Source organism: Polypterus senegalus, chromosome 6 (assembly GCF_016835505.1).
Source record: "Polypterus senegalus isolate Bchr_013 chromosome 6, ASM1683550v1, whole genome shotgun sequence".
NCBI classification, from domain to species: domain Eukaryota; kingdom Metazoa; phylum Chordata; class Cladistia; order Polypteriformes; family Polypteridae; genus Polypterus; species Polypterus senegalus.
The window spans coordinates 190,989,879-191,010,376 of record NC_053159.1 but is presented as its reverse complement, the minus strand read 5'-3'; the positions used below and the strand labels follow the sequence as shown (position 1 = coordinate 191,010,376).

Genomic DNA, 20,498 nt, shown 5'->3' with positions numbered 1-20,498 from the left:
CCACCATCACCTGATCAAAGTACCGTGATGTCCCTCCATTGATGGATTAAAGGCCAGAAGTCCACGTGACTGTCATCATCAAGTCCTTCCATGAGAACCCTGAATGCTATTAGGACTGATTGAGGTCATTGATGTTAGGTAGAATGCCTAGAGGGAGCTGGGTGGTCTCGTAGCCTTGGACCCCCTGCAGATTTTATTTTTTTCTCCATCCTTCTGGAGTTTTGTTTGTTTTTCTCTGTCCTCCCTGGCGGCCATTACTTTATTCTTTATTTATTAATAGTGCCTATTTTCTATATTTTGTCTTTTTTTTCTTTCTTCATCTTGTAAAACACTTTGAGCCTCCATTGTTTGTATGAAAATGTGCAACAGAAATAAATGTTGTTGTTGTTCCATGTTAGCCATTATGGATGTAGTGAGAAGTCAAGCAAAATGGCGAACTAAAAATGATTACAATATTCAAGCTTTGAAGGGAACTCAGGCCCCTTCTTCAGGTAAGACCCGAGCTGCCTCGAAAGCTTGCATATTGTAATCTTTTTAGTTAGCCAATAAAACATTTCAGTTGAAGCACACATTTTAATATTTCAAATATCTGACCCAATTATTGTTGTTCATTATGTACTTCTACCTCATGAAGTAAATCGTGACATTTCTTATGAACACCCCGAATCAGGACGGATTACGCAAATTCAGACTTTCCGTTATTATTAGTAGCCATGGCACCCGCTGAAGACAGCGGATAGAATAATTAAAAATACTTGCTGTCTCTTGGCCTTCGTGTTTCTCCTGCTCTTTTCCTCAGTATTTCCGTCGGCGCTCCCTCTTCCAGTGTGTCCCTTGTAAAGCCCACTTCTCAGACTCTGCCATCATTTTCGAGACGCCTTTCTGGCCCAACGTCCATTGTTATACTTGTCATCCTTGAAGGCGACTCTCTCTGCGTCCCTCACACGCCTTTACTTCTCCACGTGCGTCTCACACTCGCACTTCCTTTTTTGTTGCATCGCCAAAGCTAAACTGACCAATCACACCAAAGCCAAACTGACCAATCACAGCAAAGCCAAACTGACCAATCACAGCAAAGCCAAACTGACCAATCAGACTAAAGCCAAACTGACCAATCAGACTAAAGCCAAACTGACCAATCAGTCTCGCTCTGAGGGACTGGGCACAAAGTCCTTAGTGTTTTATTATAGAGTAGATGATGATGATGATGATGATCATCTTTCTGGTGAAGTCTTAGCGCTTTTATCAGAAAACTACAAACATTTCCTTCATGAGTACCACTTCGGAGCTTAGGGCACCATAGAATTGTGACGTCACTCATTCCCAGACGTGACCTTCTACTCCTTGCTGGAATTGCGCGTATGACGCTTGCTAACTTCTTCTCATGTCCCGCTCTGAGGTCGGACAAATTCTCCTCCCAGTCAGACTTTCACTGCAGTTCTGAGAGGCTTGAGAAGTACGAGCCCAGTTCAGGCTTTGCTTGGGGTCCTGCTTACCCTTTTATCTATTTTTGGCTGTTGACCTACAGTACTTGTGAAAAAGTGTCACCAAATGTCAGTGACAACAGCGGTATAATGTCACCATCATAACATACTGTAAATGAACAAGAAGCATGAAAATGAACACAACATGAAGGCTCCAGGACCCCCGCCCACCTACCTCTTCCATGGCCTGCTGCAGCCGCACAGACATGTCCAGGTGCTGCTTGTACTCCACCACCGTCTTGTCGAAGTCGGCCACCTGCTTCTGCAGCTCGCCCAGCACCTCCTCGACTTCCCCAGGATTCTCTCCCAAGGCCTGCCGTTCAGCGGCGGCGCTCACTTTGGCGGTGAAGCTGCCCAGTTTCTTCTGCAGGACCTGCAAATGTGAATCAGGGTCTTAGATGGCTGCATTTGTGTTCAAGTCGGGACCCTCAGTTGTGTGTGTGTGTGTGTGTGGTGTCTATGTCTCACCCGTCCTGTCAATCACATAACCAGCAATCACGCTGCCTACCCACTTTAACATGGCAACACCTTTCACCTTCACCTTCATCTCCAATTTAGTATCCTGCTGTTCTTGAAGTGAACAGCCATCCTTGGCACTGCAATTAAGCCATGCCAGCTATTTGAGGGTAAAGGTGCTGTTACCTCCACAGGTCCCTACAATCACCAGGCCAAGGACTGGCAAAGATCGTTTAACTGCACTGGTTTATGGCCTAATGGGGAGTCCACAAAACCCCGGTCCTGACTCAGTCATGCAGTTAAGTATTTTATAGCGCCTTTCACCATAGGTTCTGGTCTGCATGGGCCTCTCCTCTAAAGTCACTTCAATGTCAGCTTAGAGCACCCACGTCTGGTCAGGGCACACCTAGGCATCGGCATGCATCAGAGGTGACAGCTGGCATGCTGCTCATCAAGCTAAGGGTTATGATGAGCCACCAGCTGTGATGTGCCTTTCATAAAATAACATTTTAAAATGTAACGCAGCATTACATGGAGACTCAAGGGGTCCGCTGTTAGACATGGCTTTAGCTGTGAGGTCCCTGCTCCAAAACACTTTGGGTGCCATTGGTTTATTGAATTAAAATCTCTTAAAAACTCATCTTGAAGGTATAACACACATTTTTAATTTCAGTATTTCTGCTCTTTTGTTCACACCTTCATAGTCCAGTGATGTGGCTGTGGGGTCCACTGGCCCAGTATGTGCAGATGTGTGTGTGTGTGTGACTGGCGCCCCCTGTAACCCAGGATGTAGAACTGCACCACCTTGTGTGAGCTCCTTGTGTTTGCCTCACTTAATGTTGTCTTCTGTGATTTTTGGCCGTTTGTGGTGTTTTTAGTGAATTTTCCCCAGCGTGTGATGAACACCTGAGCGCCGCTCTGTGCTGTCTGATTTACTGAGGGTCGTAATTTGCATAATTTGATTAAAAATAAAAAAGCTACACCGACAGTGACGGGGACAGTGAAGGCCAAACACTGTGGGAGACCCTCGGGACGATGGGGTGGGGGGCAGGTCTTAGTGGTGACTGAAAGCGGCATCCGGATAAGTTGCCCCCCACATTTCGTCGCTGGTAATTTTCACCTCCCACCACATTTCACCCCAGTATTTATGTACATATCTATAATTGCAATTAAAAATGTAATAAACCTCACCCAACAAAAAATCACCAGAACCAGATCATATTTACCCTCGAGTTCTTAAGGAGGCCAGCGAGTGCAGATAGAAACCCTTGACACGTATTTTTAGGAAGTCACTGCACACTGGAGAGATTCTGAAGGACTGGAAAATGTCAAATATCATCCCATTATATAAAAAGGGTGACAGGGCAGATCAGAGCAACTACAGGCCAGTAAGCTTAACGGGCATCACAGGAAAATTAATGGAAGGAATTATTAAGGAGAAGATGGAGCAACACCTGGCAAGGACAGGACAGTCAGCGTGGGGTCAGAAGAGGGAGGTCGTGTTTTATTAACAGCCTGGAATTCTATGAGGAGGCAACAAAAGAATACGAGGAGAGAGGAGGAGATGAGATTATTGATGTGGACTGGCAGAAAGCATTTGATGAGGTGCCACATGAGAGGGTGGGCATCAAACTAAAAGAAGTGGCAGGTCAGGGTGATGTTTTTAGATGAGCGCAGAATTGGCTCAGACACAGGAGGCAGAGGATGATGGTGTGAGGAACCTCATCAGAACTGGCTGATGTTAAGAGTGGTGACCATCAGGGGGCAGTGCTTTAATATATATATAAAATATTTAGTTAGGAATATAAGGAACAAGCTGGTTAAGTTTGCAGATGATACCAAGATAGGTGGATTAGCAGATAATTTGGAATCCGTTCTATCATCACAGAAGGACTTGGACAGCAAACAGGCTTGGGTAGATTTGTGGACAATGAAATTTAATGTCAGTAAATGTAAAGAATTACACATAGGAAGTAAAAATGTGAGGTTTGAATACACAATGGGCGGTCGGAAAATTGAGAGTCCACCTTATGAGAAGGATTTAGGAGTCGTAGTGGATTTTAAGCTGTCGACTTCCAGCCAGTGTTCACAAGCCATTAAGAAGGCTAACACAATGTCAGCTTATATAGCGCCTTGATGTGTGGAGTACAAGTCACAGGAGGTTCTGCTCAAGTCTTTATAACACACTGGTGAGGACTCATCTGGAGTCCTGGGTGCAGTTTGGGTCTCCATAAAGACATAACAGCACAAGAGAAGGTCCAGAGAAGAGCAACTCGGCTCATTTGAGGACTACAGGGGATGAGTGATGAGGAAAGATTAAAAGAGCTGAGCCTTTACAGTTAAATCAAAAGAAGACTAAGAGGAGACCTGACTGAAGTGTTTAAAATGATGAAGGGAATTAGTCCAGGGGATCGAGACTTGTATTTTAAAATGAGTTCATCAAGAACACGGGGACACAGTTGGAAACTTGTTACAAACATTAAGAAGTTTTTCTTTACACAGAGAATATGTGGAGTAAGTGCCCAAGTAGTGAGGCGGACAGGAGGACTTTAGGGACCCTCAGAACTCGACTTGACATGATTTTGGAGAAGTGAAGTGATTACGACTGGCAGGCTTGCTGGGCCGAATGGCCAGTTCTTATCAAATCTGCTATGGTGTCCTAACTTTAATGTCCCTTAAATGACTTTCTATTGAATTCATCGAGTCAGGCGTTCACGTCCCAACACTGACCACCTACAGGACCCCGAGCAGATCATGGGACCTCTCAGTTCTTGAATATGAAGTAACTGTAATGCGTCTGCAAACTGCCTCAGCACTGTGTACACTCCCAACCAAACCTGATTAAGACCCCCACAGGACCCCGAGCAGATGTTACTTTTAACATGCGGATACCTGCTTGTTTTATAAATGATGGTAATTCACTTTTTTTGGTCTTTCTGCGTGGACACACTATTGGTGGGTTGTCCCCTATTAGTGAGCTCATTGTGCCAACACTTAATTGTTTCAATGAACGATGCGATTTGATGATTTTGTCGTGCGGACGCTCAAAACTTTCATTAAATTGGGGTGGTCCCCTTAAGTGATTTCATCACAAAGACACTCAATTGTTTCATCTAGAGGGGACCGGGAGTTGCGCCTGATGAAAAGTCATTAAGAGCCCCAGGACACACGTCCAGAATACCCTGATGGTCGATCTGTTCCTGGCTCACATCCCACCACTAACTGCAAATGTGACCCTGACCGACTCATGAAATCTGTCATTCATTTAAGAACAACAAAAATAAATGTCAAGTCCCTTTGGGCTGAAACATTAGCTAAATAAATGAATGAATGAATGTGGATGGCCCACCCGCCGTGCCGCTGTGCCGCCATGACCAGGCCGTGGCCCCTCATTCGGTTTCTCTCACCTGAATTTTCTCCGCGTACATCTCGACCTGCTGGAGTTGATATTTGACCGCTTTCATGTTCCGGGCCTTGTCGTTCTTCTTCATGTAGTTGAATTTTAGATTGTTGAATTTCTTCTTGAGGTCCTTAAAGGACTCTCTGAGCTGAAAGAGAGGTGACATGACAGGACATCGGTGAAGCCACAGCTTCCATTCACCAGTACTGCGTTTTCAACTCACATTTTTAATTTCAGTGTTTCTGCTCTCCTGTTCACACCTCCATAGTCCAGTGACGTGGATGTCGGGTCAGCTGGCCTGGTGTGTGCACATGTGTGTGTGTGACCGGCGCCCCCCCGTAACCCAGGATGTAGAACTGCCCCCATTGCTGGCAGGATGAGCTCATTGTGTTTGCCGCACTTAATGCCGTCTTCTGTGATTTTTGCCCATTTCTGGTGTTTTCAATTTTCTAGAGAATGATGAACACCTGAGCGCCGCTCTGTGCTGACTGATTTACTGAGGGTCCTAATTGGCACAACTTGATTATAAATTAAAGCCACATTGACAGAGACGGTGACAGTGAAGGCAGCCCAGTGACAAGTCAGGGGTCCAAAAAGTCCATAAAATATTTCTTTAAATGCAAAGGAAACCAATAGGGGTTGGATCAGGGGTGTCACTAGCTTTAACACTTATCAAGGGATAAGCCCCCCTCCCTAATGAAACAGATGAAAATTTAGGGCCACCTCTTGGTATTTTCGCCCTGTTGATGAGAATTTTGAGGAAGCCAAAGTGGGAGGAACAAGAACTGGGCTTCCAAACATCAGGGGCTAGAAGGCTAAGTGACCTGGGCAGGTTGGGTGAGGTGGGCCGAATTCCTAAGAGCAGGGGCTAAACCCCCAGAAGTCCCCCCCCAAAAAAACCCCCTGGTGTGGAGATAATTCCCCGATTAGTGAAAGGCGCTATATAAAATGAACAAGAGCTAAGAGAAGAGCCGGAGCGCAGTGGACAATGCTGCAAAGTGACGACTTTTCACACCTGATGACAGGCCGGGTTTTAGGAGTGGAGCCCCCATCAGCCAATGGCGTTACACCTGAACTGAGCCACACCCTTCCAGTGTCATTAAGTGTCCCTTGCAGCTTCTCTCAGGTGACACATTGACTCGCTGTGGACAGCCTGGTCAGATTTACAGCCTGCATCTTTATTTGTGCGCGGCACCAAAGCTCCACTTTTTGGATATCAGGTTGACTCCTGGTGGCTCAAGTGTCAGCAAGTGCCAGCTGCTTCCAGGCCTCTGACATCAGGAAAACACACAGGAGAACAGAAAGACGTCCATGTGTAAGAAACATAAATGAAGAAAGACGCTATATTGTGAAGTTGAATGTATTGGATACTCAGAAGGGGGCACACACCTCTATGTCATCAGTTCTGGAGACCCTAAAAATCCACATGACGAACTTTCAAATCCAGTAGTCTGTTCTGTTGTGCCCCTTGCTTAGGTGTCAATTGTTTTTTGTGTCCTTTTTCTTCATTTCTTGTCCTTTGGTTGTCATTTCTGTTAATGTGGTTTGGGGCGGCAGGCCAGCTCTTCTCTCTGGTGCAGTTGCTGCAGGGTGTATTGGTGTTTGACCGCCCAGTCCACGTGGCTTTTGTAGATTTGGGAGAAGCGCCTGAGTGTGTCCCTTGGCCCGTGTTGTGGCAGATGATGCAAGAATGTGGGGGTACCAGGGCCCACTTCAGTGCTATTCGTACCCCACGTGGATGCAGTTGAGAGTCGTATTCAAATGCTTGCCGCTAAGTCGAATTCATTCACTATGGGTGACCAACTCCATCAAGGCTGTGCTCTCCTCAGCCCTTCTGTTTGGGGTCTTCATGGACAGGAAATCAAGGGGGGTGTCCAGTTGGAGAGGCTGGCATCACTCCCACCGTAGACCTCACCACAGTCACACTTCCCTCGTACATATCCTGTGCCACTCTTACGTACTTCTCTGCCACTCCCGACTTCCTCATTCAATACCACAGCTCCTCTCTCCTCACCCTGTCATTTGCTTTCTCCAGGTCCACAAAGACGCAATGCAACTCCTTCAGGTCTTCTCTCTACTTCTCCATAAACATCGTCAGAGCAAACATCTCATCTGTGGTGCTCTTTCCTGTCATGACACCACACTGCTGCTCACTAAACATCACCTCACTTCTTAACTGAACTTCCACTACTCTTTCCCATAACTTCATGCTGTGGCTCATCAGTTTTATCCCCCTGTAGTTACTGCAGTCCTGCACATCCCCCTTATTCTTAAATATCGGCCCACCAGTACACTTCTTCTCCACTCCTCATCATCCTCTCACTTTCCAAGATTCCATTAAACAATCTGGTTAGAAACTCCACTGCCGTCTCTCCTAATCACCTCCTCCTTGCTAATCCGTTGCACTTCCTGATTCACATCATCCATCCTCTTCTCTCTCTCGTTCTCTTCATTCATCAGCCTCTCAAAGTCCTCTTTCCATCTGCTCATCACATTCTCCTCACTTGTGAGTTTGTTTCCATCTTTATCCTTTATCACCCTAACTTGCTGCTCATATTTCCCAGTCCGGCCCCTCTCTGTAGCCCACCGGTCCTTTTCTCCCTCCTCATCATACGCCTTTTCTTTAGCCTTCGTCACCTCTCTCTTCACCTTGTGCCTTATCTCCTTGTACTCTTATCTACTTTCTGCATCTCTCTGACTATCCCACTTCTTCTTCACCATCCTCTTCCTCTGTATACTCTCCTGTACTTCCTTATTCCACCACCAGGTTTCCTTTTCCTCCTTCCTCTGTCCAGATGTCATGCCAAGCACCCTTCTTGTTGTCACCCTTACCTCATCTGCTGTAGTTGCCCAGCTGTCTGGTGACTCTTCACTGCCACCCAGTGCCCGTCTCACCTCCTCCCTAAACACAACCTTGCAGTCTTCCTTTTTCAACTTCTACCATTTGATCCTCGGCTCTACCCTCGCTCTCTTTCTCTTCTTGATCTCCAACGTCATCCTACAGACCACCATCCTATGCTGCTTCACTACACTTTCCCCTGCCACCACTTTGCAGTCTTCAGTCTCCTTCAGATTGACTCTTCTGCACAGGATGTCATCTACCTGTGTGCATCTTCCTCCACTCTTGTACGTCACCCTGTGTTCTTCCCTCTTCTTAAAATACATATTCACCACAGCCATGTCTATCCTTTAAGCACAATCCACTATCCTCTGACCTTCTTCGTTCCTCTCCTTGACACCATACCTACCCATCACCTCCTCATCTCCACTGTTCCCTTCACCAACATGCCCACTGAAATCCGCTCCAATCCTCACTTTCTGTTCATTTCATCCAACTCACTCTAGAAATCTTCTTTCTCCTCCATTGCACACCCAACTTGTGGTGCATATGCACTAACAACATTCATCATCACACCTCCAATTTCCAGCTTCATCATCATCACTCTGCCTGACACTCTTTTCACCTCCAAACACTCTTGACGTGCTGTTCCTTCAGAATAACTCCTACTCCATTTCTCCTCCCATCCACACCATGATAGAACAATTTGAATCCTCCTCCGACCCTCAAGGCCGTACTCCCCTTCCATTTAGTCTCTTCACACACAATATATCAACCGTCCTTTTCTCCATCATATCTGCCAACTCTCTCCCCCTTACCAGTCATACTGCCAACATTCAAAGTCCCTACCCTCAGTTCCACTTTCCTTACCTTCCTCATCTCCTCCTGCCTCCGGACACGTCTCTCGCCTCATCTTCTCCTTCTTTGGCCAACAGCAGCCCAATTTTCGCCAGCACCCTGTTGACTAACAGTACTGGTGGTGGCCGATCCGGTATGGAATTTTGTATTGTTCTCTGCGTATTGATTTGGCAAAATTTGACACCGGATGCCCTTCCTAACATACCTCCACCACCATTTAACCAGGTTTGAAACCAGCATAAAGAAACACACTGGTTTGTGCCCCCCCCAGTGACTGGGTTCTCACACATAGAAACTAAATAAACCAAAAACAAATGCCCTAAAATAAACGACTAGACAAATAATAAAAAATACTAATAATACCAACAAAAACCAACAAATGATTATGAGAACAGCGCAAAGAGGACACGATAAAGCTCTGTACACACGGGGACGAAGGCAAGGAGACGGACTGCAATTTTAAACCGAACAAAAGTCAAAACCAGAGGATCAAGAAATTCAGACACCAAAACCAAACTGTGGATCTGATCCGAGACTTTAAGTTTTTATTGCATTGGTCCCTGAGCGGATGACATCAATTTTTTGTCATTCTTGGAGAGCTCGATAGTCAGGGGCTTCAAATCTCAAATCAAATTTGGAGTATTTATCCATCCATCCATCCATTATCCAACCTGCTATATCCTAACTACAGGGTCACGGGGGTCTGCTGGAGCCAATCCCAGCCAGCACAGGGTGCAAGGCAGGAAACAAACCCCGGGCAGGGTGCCAGTCCACTGCAGGGCACACACACACACTAGGGGCAATTTAGAATCGCCAATGCACCTAACCTGCATGTCTTTGGACTGTGGGAGGAAACCCACGCAGACACGGGGAGAACATGCACACTCCACGCAGGGAGGACCCGGGAAGTAGACTCGGGTCTTCTTACTGCGAGGCAGCAGCGCTGCCCACTGCACCACCGTGCCACCCTTGAAAATATTTTCATATCTCACCGTGACTTCATTTTGGTTTTCACTGGGAGCCGCCATGCTGGAGATTTGTTATCAGTCGTTTCTATGACGATTTCCTAGAATTCCTCGGTGTGGTGACGTCATAAAGGTTGTCCCGGATGGTTCTGGGATGCCCGGGTTTCTGGGTAAAACTCTGCACTTAGCGAATTTCCAAACTTAAATTTTGCTTCCCTGATTGCCAAGTTTGGCTCCAACTCTTGACTTTGATTCCTGCATCCCCCCCCGTGTGGCTCTGACGTCTGCTTGACTGGACCTTTGGTTTTTATTGTCCTACATGTTATACTGACTCGCTAAATAATGAGAAATGACCGGGAGATGAGCAGTCAAAGAATGGACCAAAGTCAAAATCGATCTTCCATCAAACTCAATAACACGATCAAAAATTCAACGTCAAATAACAAGAGAAAAAGATACGTTAGCCAGAAAGTCAAGTTTATTTCAGTGGAGAAATCCGTCCAGCTCAGAGACCCCGGAACTGCCGAGGATGACCTTTAACCCTTTTCTGGATGATGTCACAAGCCAGTGCACTCCAGGGTATTCTGGGAAGGATTTCCATGGAGACGGCTGTAACAATAGCCTAAAATGGTGGTGTCTATCAAAATAAAATGTAAACAAATGATGCAGCAAAACAGACCTTCAATTAATAATTAAGTAGAAGTCTGATTAGTTACAATTTCCTAATATCATAATAGTAATCTGCTGCTCATTTTTCATCTTTCTTTTAAAGGCTCTTTTTCGAGTCAGAATAAACTTAAGTACGCTAAGTAACGCCAAGTAAACTCGTAGTCTCCCCCATAATTCACTTAGAAGAATCAGACACACTGACAAACAGCAACCTGCCGCATCAATGAGCGCACAATTTTTAAAACATCACCCTGATGATGCCACATGACAAGATGTCCCCCCAGGGGCGTGGCCTAGCAAAGAGGACCTGTATCCTAGCAACAGCTTCTCAAAACAGCTGCACCAAAGCATAAACAAAATGGAGTGACAGTGAAACAAACACATAAGGCTAACAATCTTAAACGTAAGCTAATTGTGACATCAAGAAGGTGGAAATTAAGGACCATAAGAAGAGACCGTCGATTAAACATCATCGTCAAGCCAAAACCAAAACCCTAAATCACTGTCGGAAATACAAAGAGCAGGAGTCGCTTACACAAACTAAACAGACACGATAATCTTTGTTAGTTATCCGCAAACTCGGACGAGTAGGAAAGTGTGCATCATGACCTTTACACCCTGTGATGTGACAGCTGTTCACTACCAGATCGTTACCCTAGCAACAGAGCAATAACTGCTTCACAAAATGGTGAGGCCTGCAAAAACCAAACTGCATCATGGGAAACCTAAAAAGTGAGCAGCTTATCGACCTTGAAGACGCCTGTCAGAAATGGGATGATCAGGACTCTCCTCCAAGACCAAGACTCAAACATCTGCTGAAACCTGAGCCCACTGACAGGTGAAGAGAAACGCAAGGCGAAGGAAGGCGGGCAGGCAGCCTCCATATTGATCATGGGAATGTCTGACATTACAAAACGATTAGGACGGATACGCCATGGCAAGCTTACACTTCTGTCTCTGCTGTTTCTGTAAGACAAGCCTGTGACGTGCGCCGTGGTGTGTGACAATCTGCAGGGACGCAAATGGAGAGGATGACGACAGCGCACCCCCAGCCATGGGCAGCCTCCTATCTGCGCAAGCGTTCATCTGCCAGTACGACGGCAAAAATGTCATTAGGGATAAAAAGTGTCTTGACGTGGTAATCACAGTGGAAAGGTGCCATAAAGAAATAGCCGGAGGAGAGCACTTCGTGACAGACAGCAAGTGGTGTGACATAAAAAGCATTCAGTGAGTCGTGGAGCTGATAATGTGGGAAATGAGGCCACCTAGTGGTTAAGACAGTAAATCACAAGGCAGAAAGTGCCTTAGAAAAAATTTGAAATAAATGTATCGGTGTGTATAGGGCTAATATAAATATTTCATGATTTAATGGAGTGCATTTCATTACCAACAATAAAGCATCTGTGCATTTATGTATATGTGTATTCACCGGGTTGCTGTCTCTCTGTCTTTCCAACAGATGGCACATCACAAGCATCAACACTACTTTTACAAATCCCATACCAAATGGTATATAATAAATACATACGAATTGGTAACTTCTGACAAGATGATCATGTCTGGACAGAAAGCTGTTAAAATGAAGTCCTCAGTTTTATCCTGGTCCACTTTAAGCTGACAGTTTCAGACCTGTGAGTGTTACTAGTTGAGAGTGGGGCTTTTTGCCAACCTAATGCTAAAAAATAATCACAGAAATATAACAAAAATCCTAAAGAGGAGGGATAACGATAAACCCTCAGCTTTTATTAAAGGGCAGTTTTTGTTTTTTTTTATAGGTCAAGGATTTAGTTTGCAAAGAATAGAAGAGTACATTGAAAAGCTCAAAGATAAAAAGCCACCCTAAGCAAACAATTCACAAAATGCAATTTAAAATTCAGAGCCCTTCAGGCAGAGCACAATAAATCAAGAAAATCCGACACAGAAAACACAACACTCTCAGAACTCCACAGCATTACAGATGATCTCCTGCTCCTGAGCCTTCTCAACTCATTTAAATGCCCGAGGGAGAACTCGGGCGTGGTGATGTCAGGGTGGCCCCGCCTCCTGGGGCTCCACCCACATGAAACATAAGTAAACTTAAAAGAAACACAGAACATAATCAACTAATAATAAACAAAATTGACAGAAATAACATAAAATATGAAAAACAGACACATTACATTACCCCCATCTCCTTTCAGATACCCCGAAAAATTCCCACAAACAACGATAAGTTCAAACAATAAAGTCCGTCTTCAGGCCAGGATGACCAAGTATGAAGACTCGGGTCTAGAAGGGCAGACAAGGTGGGGAGCGAACACCTTGTGTGATGTTTTTCTGTTCTGTTTCAGGCTGGGGTTCAAATCCTTCTTTCTTGTCCTTTTTGGATCATTTTTGAGTTACTGATTTATGTTAAAATTACTTTTGTCATTTCTTTTATATCCCTTATGTGTCTGTTATGTTCCATATGTTTTAGGGGCTAGTTCCCCAAGAGGCGGGGCCACCTGCCCGTCACCACAAGGTACCGCCCTCAGCCTTATAAAGGTGAAGGCTACCCACAAGTCCTTGCGGTTCTTTCTGTGATTTTTTTTTTTTGATCCCGTACTCTGTTCTTCACGTCGCCCATTGGACTCTGCGTTGAATAAAGCTTTACCTGCTATTGGATTGTCTTATTGTTTGGGCAACTCCTTTATCTTTTGTGCTCCGGGGTGTTTTTTGAAAAAAAATCATTTTAAGAAGTCCTCGAACTTGCCCTTGTTACTAGCCGGGCTTGACAATTTCTCAATCTGGTGGGCATTTTAGGAGATTTCGGGGACTTTTGTCCTCGGGAGCTCTGGAGATTCAGAAGGCTGTGACATGAGTGATGTGATAATGGTGGTCACATGTCACATCTTACCTTGTCATGCAAACAAAGGAACGAACGGATGGGAAGAAAACAAAAGTTTTGTCAATGTAAATCGAAAAGATCAAACGAACCCCAAAAACAGAGAATAGGTAATGGATAATAAAAAAAGACACAAACCAAAGTAAACATCTAAAATGTGGACATTTCACCTCAGTTTATAACAATATCAGCTGTACACAGACAGACAGACAGACAGACCTTGAGCCTACAGCCACCAAGCAGCCCTTAAGTTTCCACCACATCCTGGTCTTTGTCACCTTCATCCACCTGAACCATCGTCATCACCCCCAAACCGAGTGGTCTCTTACCTCCGTGGTCTCCTCCTTCACAGCACAGTAGTTGACGTTGCTCAGGAGGCTCTCCTCGCATTTGTTGGCCTCGGTGGTCCAGCTGACGCTCTCCGACTTCAGGGAGTCCACCTTTTGTTTCAGTTGCTCCGTTGAAAACCTGAGAGCTTTCTGTAAAATACAAAGAGGCAGTGAGGACAAAGTGGCCGTGACCACGATGGTGGTGTCTCTCTGGCTAAAAGGGTCTGGGCTGGCAACTCAAAGACTGGCGGTTCGAATCCTGGCAGTGACAGAAGGAATGCCACTCCCTTGAGCAAGACCCCTTTACCTGCAACTGCGCCAAGGGTGAGCTCGCTGTCCGAATAGCTGACCCCAAAACTCTCTGGTGAGTAAGGTGGGGTATACGAGAAAAAGACACTAGAAATGGCGAATAAAGGATTATTAAATGTAAACACATTCATTTGCTAGAGCAGATGTAGCAGGGCTGTAGAAAGCCAGTTGTCTGCCGCCATCACCACCTGAATGGCCAACCTGTGGATCAGGGATGAGCTGACGTGTCCCACACGCCTGTCTGGGCTCCGTTTTCATGTAAGTGACACCGTTAAGGGCTCCTAAAAAGTGTTCTACTGACGCATGTCATTGCATTGTATCTTTTAATTTGACTTACATATACTGCATATAAATTTAAGAAATAATAATAGGAGAACCAATTCTTTGACAAGGTAACTAGAAAACTGTAAAATGCTCCAACTAAAATGCTCCGTGATCATCAGAGGTGACTGTGCAGAGGGTGCAGACCTAAAAATACCTGGGAGTGCAGCTGGATGATCAATTGAACTGGACTGGACTGCCAATACTGATGGTCTGTGTAAGAGAGGACAGAGCCGACTATACTTCATTAGAAGGCTGGCGTCCTTCAACATCTGCAATAAGATGCAGCAGATGTTCTACCAGACAGTTGTGGCGAGCGCCATCTTCTACGCGGTGGTGTGCTGGAGAGGCAGCATAAAGAAGAGGGACAAACTGGTGAGGAAGGCAGGCTCTGTTGTAGGCACGGAGCTGGACAGTTTGACATCCGTGGCAGAGCGACGGGCGCTGAGCAGACTCCTGTCAATCACGGAGAATCAACTGAACAGGATCATCTCCAGACAGAGGAGCAGCTTTAGCGACAAACTGCTGTCACCATCCTGCTCCACTGACAGACTGAGGGGACCCCACACTATGTGACTCGGGGGGTAAACGTTAACATTATACAAAGTTATTGTCTGTTATACCTGCATTGTTATCACTCTTTAATTTAATATTGTTTGTTATCAGTATACTGCTGCTGGAGTATGTGAATTACCCCTTGGGATTAATAAAGTATCTATCTATCATATAGTGCCTTTCATATCTATCTATCTATCTATCTACCTATTATATAGTGCCTTTCATATCTATCTATCTATCATATAGAGCCTTTCATATCTATCTATCTATCTATCATATAGTGCCTTTTATATCTATCTTTCTATTATATAGTGCCTTTCATATCTATCTATCTATTATATAGTGTCTTTCATATCTATCTATCTATCCAATCAGTTAATGAAGTCCTTGATCGCATTTTCTAACTTCATTACACATTGGCGTTCACACTGTGCTCTGACTAGTAAACCAGTGCCCTACAGCGGGTACATTTTGGGTCGCCGACCCTCTTTACAGTTCTCTTGTGTTTTCATTTGTGCCCTCCAGGGGGCGCACCAGCCGCCCTAACCCGACCCAAGCAGACATCAGCCGCCCAAGTTCAAAGCACAACACGGGTTTTCATTTACAGTCCTTCCACCACCACTCCTCTTCTTCTTCCTCTTCATCCTTCTTCCTGCCGACTCTGAAGGCAGGTGGCTCCAAGTGTCTCGTTTGGCGGGGGGGTTCTGAAATCCCCCCCACCCCCCAAGGTGTGGTCAAAGCCCAAAGTAGGGCTCTGCAGCTCCCCCTGGTGGCTGCCACAGAACCCAACAAGGCAGACTCCAACTCATGGGGCCGTGCAGGGATACAAGGCACTGCTGCAACCCCATCTAGTGCTCCGGGGGAGGCGGTGCCCCGTATACATCTGATCCCCTCAGTCCTTTGCCGTCCATCACACACTGTATGCCACACAACACAATTATGACTGCTTCAGGTACACATCCCGATTTCCAAGCTCTGACTATGGTGGAAAACATCACAACGTACCAGTTTGGTCCTCCGTCACCCAAGGCTGTGTATTTGAGTAAGGAAGGACGGACTGAGACGTCGCGCCAGAAATCCAAAAGTAAAACACTGAAGAGGAGAAAAATCACATCGCGTAGGACAAGCTATAAAACCAGTAGCACATGTTGCTGGAACACCAGCTTTCATGGGGGCATCCATGTTTACTTTCCCACTTGGGTGGCTCGAATGCACGGGCACCTCCCAACGGGCACCTCCCAACTTCCCAGTTCCGCCTTAAGATAAATGCAGCACTGACGGCTAAAAAATTCCCGATTCATCTCACCGAATCGTCTAATTAAATTTAAAAATGTTAAACTAATCACGAATCAATGAGTTGGTTTATTAACATCAATCAATCAATCCATCAATTCTTCTCCCCCTCCTCGTGACCAGCCTGGTGCCCAAGACTCACCGACTGCTGCACTGCCCTGCTGATGTCTGTCCCGAGGGTGACGGCCAGCTGGTAGACGCTCCTGATGTGGACCTGCTTCTCTTGGTGCTGGCTCAGCTGAATCTTGGCTTGGCTCATATTGGGAATCGCAGGCACAGACTGAGACCCCAACAGACTCTCCAGCTTTGATAATAAAAATGAAGGAGGATTAGGAGTGCATTGGGCTGCGAGAGAGAGAGAGAGAATAACAGAGGGAGGAAGAGGAGGAGGAAGAGGAAAGTGGGCTCACCTCAGCACCGAGCTGGTGGAACCTGAGCGCCATGTTCAGGACCCCCTCGTACTCTTTGATTTTCTCCTTCACTTGCTTGTGGACGTGGAGGAGCTCATCCACCTTCTCATTCTTCTCCTTGTTTGGAATTCCTTTCAAGGCCAGCAATTCCGAGATCTTCACCAGATACTCGACTTCTGCATTGATTTGCTGTAATAAATTAGGAGAGCAGTTAAGGCACAGCAGAAATACAGGTGGGTCTGAGTGGGGGTGGTCTGGGACCCTGGCCTAATTAATGCTTTCCTGAAAATTAAAATGGTTGGGTAAATGTCCTTAAAATAAACCTTTAAAAAAGTTAGGGTGTTATAAATCACTCAGTGCCCATAACTGAGTTTATACTGAAATATTGGAGCTGTCAGCAGATGAATCACCACAGGAGTCATCTGTGTGTGTGTGTGTGTGTGTGTGTGTGTGTGTTACAGGCTGGGTGGGGCCAGATAGTTGAGTGACAGCAGTGTGGGTGGAGCGTCAGGAGGCATGGCAGATGGCAGAAGTGAATATTTCAGTGGTAGCTGGGTAGGCGGAGCTAGGCACTGGAGGGGCAGCAGGCTGGGCGGAGCTGTATGGTTGAGTGGCAGCAAGCTGAGAGGTCTGGGTAGTTGAGTGACAGCAGAATAGGTGGAGCAAAATGGTTTAGTGACAGGAGGCTGAGCAGGAATAGAAGTTTGTCTGGCAGCAGGCTGGGCACGACTGGATGCCCGAGTGGCGGCAGGCTGGGTGGGGCTGGATGCCCGAGTGGTGGCAGGCTGGGCGAAGTGGGGCTGGTTGCCTGAGTGGTGGCAGACTGGGTGGGGCAGGGCTGGATGCCTAAGTGGTGGCAGGCTGGGCGGGCTGGATGCCCGAGTGGCAGCTTCCCTTTCAAATAGTGAAGACATTCTGCAAAATGTTGAGTGAGGTCTCCTATGGCAGAGAGCATAATACAAATTAACAGAGAGGGCAACACATTGGCACATCCAAAATACCACTGTGCTGTGAAGAGGTGGTAAATGGACTGGGAGATGAGCGCGTAATCAAAGACAAACACCGGCAAACTGCTAAATAAGAATTTTATTCAAGAGACAGAAAGCGGAAATGTCACACCGTACAGACACAAAGGCTCTTAGCGTTTATTCGTATTTTAGGTAATGGCAGCCCCATCATGCATGTTGGTATTTAAAGTGTGCCATCAATGCCATCAAATGCTAAGACCTCCAAAAACGTACCCACAGACAACCAAGAGACGCATTCTGATGATGGGATTCCAAAGATGGTGGTGTCCATAAATGAAACAAAATGGCGCTGTGGTGGTGCTAAATACCAAACCTTAACAAACAAATACGTCATTTCAGAGACAATGAATGGCCACAACAGCCGGCTATTTAAACGTCGTAGACTCGATGTGAGTCGGCATGAAGTCGTCTGCTTCGTATTTCAGCCAGGGCTCCAAATCCTTACTCATATTTCTGAGTTGTTTATGTTCATTATTTGCTTTATTCCTTAGGTCTGTGTGATTTGTGGGCGGGTCCCTGGGAGGCGGGACCACCTGCCCATCACCACAAGGGACTTGCCCGAAGCACTAAAGGTGGGGCCACCCACAATCCCTTGCAGTCGCGGTGAGGCGCGTTCTCTGGTGTTTCTGTGATTTATTGGAGGATTGTGGATTGCATTTCGGGACTTTGTTTGCCATCGGATTCATGGATTGTTTACACAACTCCTTTGCCTTTCGTGCTTCACGGAGCTTCTTTCTGCCCCAGGACATTTTAGGAAATATAGCACTTTTATTTTGTAAGGATCCTGAGCTTGCCCTTCTTACTAGCTGGCTTTGATGGTTGCCCCCTCTAGTGAGCGTTTTGGAAGTTTTTGGGACTTTGTGTTGGGGGATCTCGAGATTTGTAACACCACCACCAAGCTCTAAGGAAGAGTGCCAAGCCGTGCAAAACTCGGGATTGGAGACAAACGGAGAATTTCGCTTTTAAAAAATAATGTTGGGAAGTCTAAACCATTGAGTGAAGTAGGGAGGTGTTGGCAGCCCCCTTCATTTTTGTGTTTTTCTCCAGTCAGGACTACGACAGACCAACTATATGGTGCGACTCTCCCACCTCACTATGACACCTGTCCATGGCTCTGAAGCTGTGCCAGGTGGGGATTAAATCGGGCGTCCGTGTCAGAAGCCTCGGCTTTAAATTAAAGCCAGTGCCCCCTATAGGATGTTCAGAGAAGGATGTATGAGTCGCAGAAATTCGGTACTTCAACACATCGTGCCACATGGCTTTGAGGCAGCGCCAGGCTGGGCTTCAGCCATGTACATGTCAAACCCGCTTGTCTGAACCCCCAGTTTCGCATTAAAGCTATAGTGGTCCTTAGAGGCAGAGCCGTCTTAACCCATTGGCACACTGGGCAGTTGCCTGGGGGCCCCCGCTAATCTATGTATGTTGTGACTTGTTGAGTGTAGGTGGGCACCCCAGTGCACTGCTTGGCCCAGGGGGGTCTATAATGCTGTTAAGACAGCCCTGCTTAGAGGATCCGAAAGTGAGTAGGGACGACATGCAGGGAGGCTTCAGTCTGACTGGCATGCCACCTTGTTGCCATATGTTAATGGAGACCCTGAACCCTGGCCGATCTTGCTGGGCACAGCTGACTTTTGCCCCATTACTCTAAAGCTCATGCAGATTAGCAGTCTGGAATGTTGGCTGCCCACCTGGAACTGGGGCTTGATGTGCTCGAAATGCTCCTTAAGCCGAGTGACGGCCCCCAGGTCGCTCCCTAGGTCCACTTTGGTTGTTGGCATGAGCCCATCCTCCACCACCTTCAAATCCTGCAGCGTCTGAGGGAGCAAGCAAAGGTAAGGCACAGCAGTGTTAGCACACTGGGCATTTGGCATCTTTACGGATGCCCACCGGTCTCCAAGTTAATGGACTACAACACAAAGCCTGGCATCACATGTTCATCCTGTGTCTTTACCTTCAATATTCGCCCCCTCAAAGACAAGTAGGTGGGATTCAGTACACGTGGGCACTGTGATGGACTGGCACCCCCTCTAGTGCCAATCTTTGTGCTGAACAGACAGACCCCAGGCCCCCAGAGACTTCTGAAATGTCACATCACTTTACTTCGCGTTACTTGGTTTGAGTGCCAGTGCCAACCCTGACCGATTCGAAAGCCGGAACCACACAGGACTGGATGCCAGTTTATAGCAGGACACACTCACACACTTCTCACTAAGGTGACCCAAAGTCTCATTTGTTCAGGACATTCCTGCTTATTCACCTCAACTTAGGTGCCATGGCAAATTTTTCAACATTTTCATTTGCCCATATTAGGGCGGGCAGAATCTGGTCACCCTACAAGTAACTTAATGGGCACGTCTTTGGGAAGACCTCCAGATAGAGTTTGAACCCGGGGCACTCTAGAGAGGAGAGGCAGCTGTATCATACTATGTGACAATGAGGGGAGGCTGTTTTTTTTATTACACTATATAGCGCCTTTTATCATATATAGCGCCTTTCCACAGACAGCAGCAACCCAAGTTCCATTAATTTCTACAGGATGTGCTTTACAGCTGCAGTCTTAGCCACTAGGGGGTGAACTGCCCACCAAATGACACTCTAAGGTCACTTATAGTTGTGACAGTCCAATTAATGTCATGTCTGAGTGGCACCCCCTACTGGCAGCTATTACCAGTGCAGGTGTCCTTGAGCTGCTTCATGCTTCAAAAGATGGGCCATG

The 20,498-nt window shown here is 46.4% G+C and overlaps 1 protein-coding gene across 2 annotated transcripts in view; it reads right to left on the bottom strand.

Moving 5' to 3' along the window:
* The window catches only part of ccdc141 (coiled-coil domain containing 141), a 123,567-nt gene that overhangs the window by 83,673 nt on the left and 19,396 nt on the right, over positions 1–20,498 (bottom strand). For both annotated transcript variants that reach the window (XM_039757766.1, XM_039757767.1), the window contains exons 14-19: positions 19,471–19,596; positions 16,755–16,943; positions 16,487–16,648; positions 13,864–14,013; positions 5,348–5,488; positions 1,660–1,857 (exon numbers count right to left, since the gene is read on the bottom strand). In XM_039757766.1, the coding sequence (XP_039613700.1) occupies positions 1,660–1,857; positions 5,348–5,488; positions 13,864–14,013; positions 16,487–16,648; positions 16,755–16,943; positions 19,471–19,596 (966 nt within the window). The remainder of the gene's footprint in view (positions 1–1,659; positions 1,858–5,347; positions 5,489–13,863; positions 14,014–16,486; positions 16,649–16,754; positions 16,944–19,470; positions 19,597–20,498) is intronic.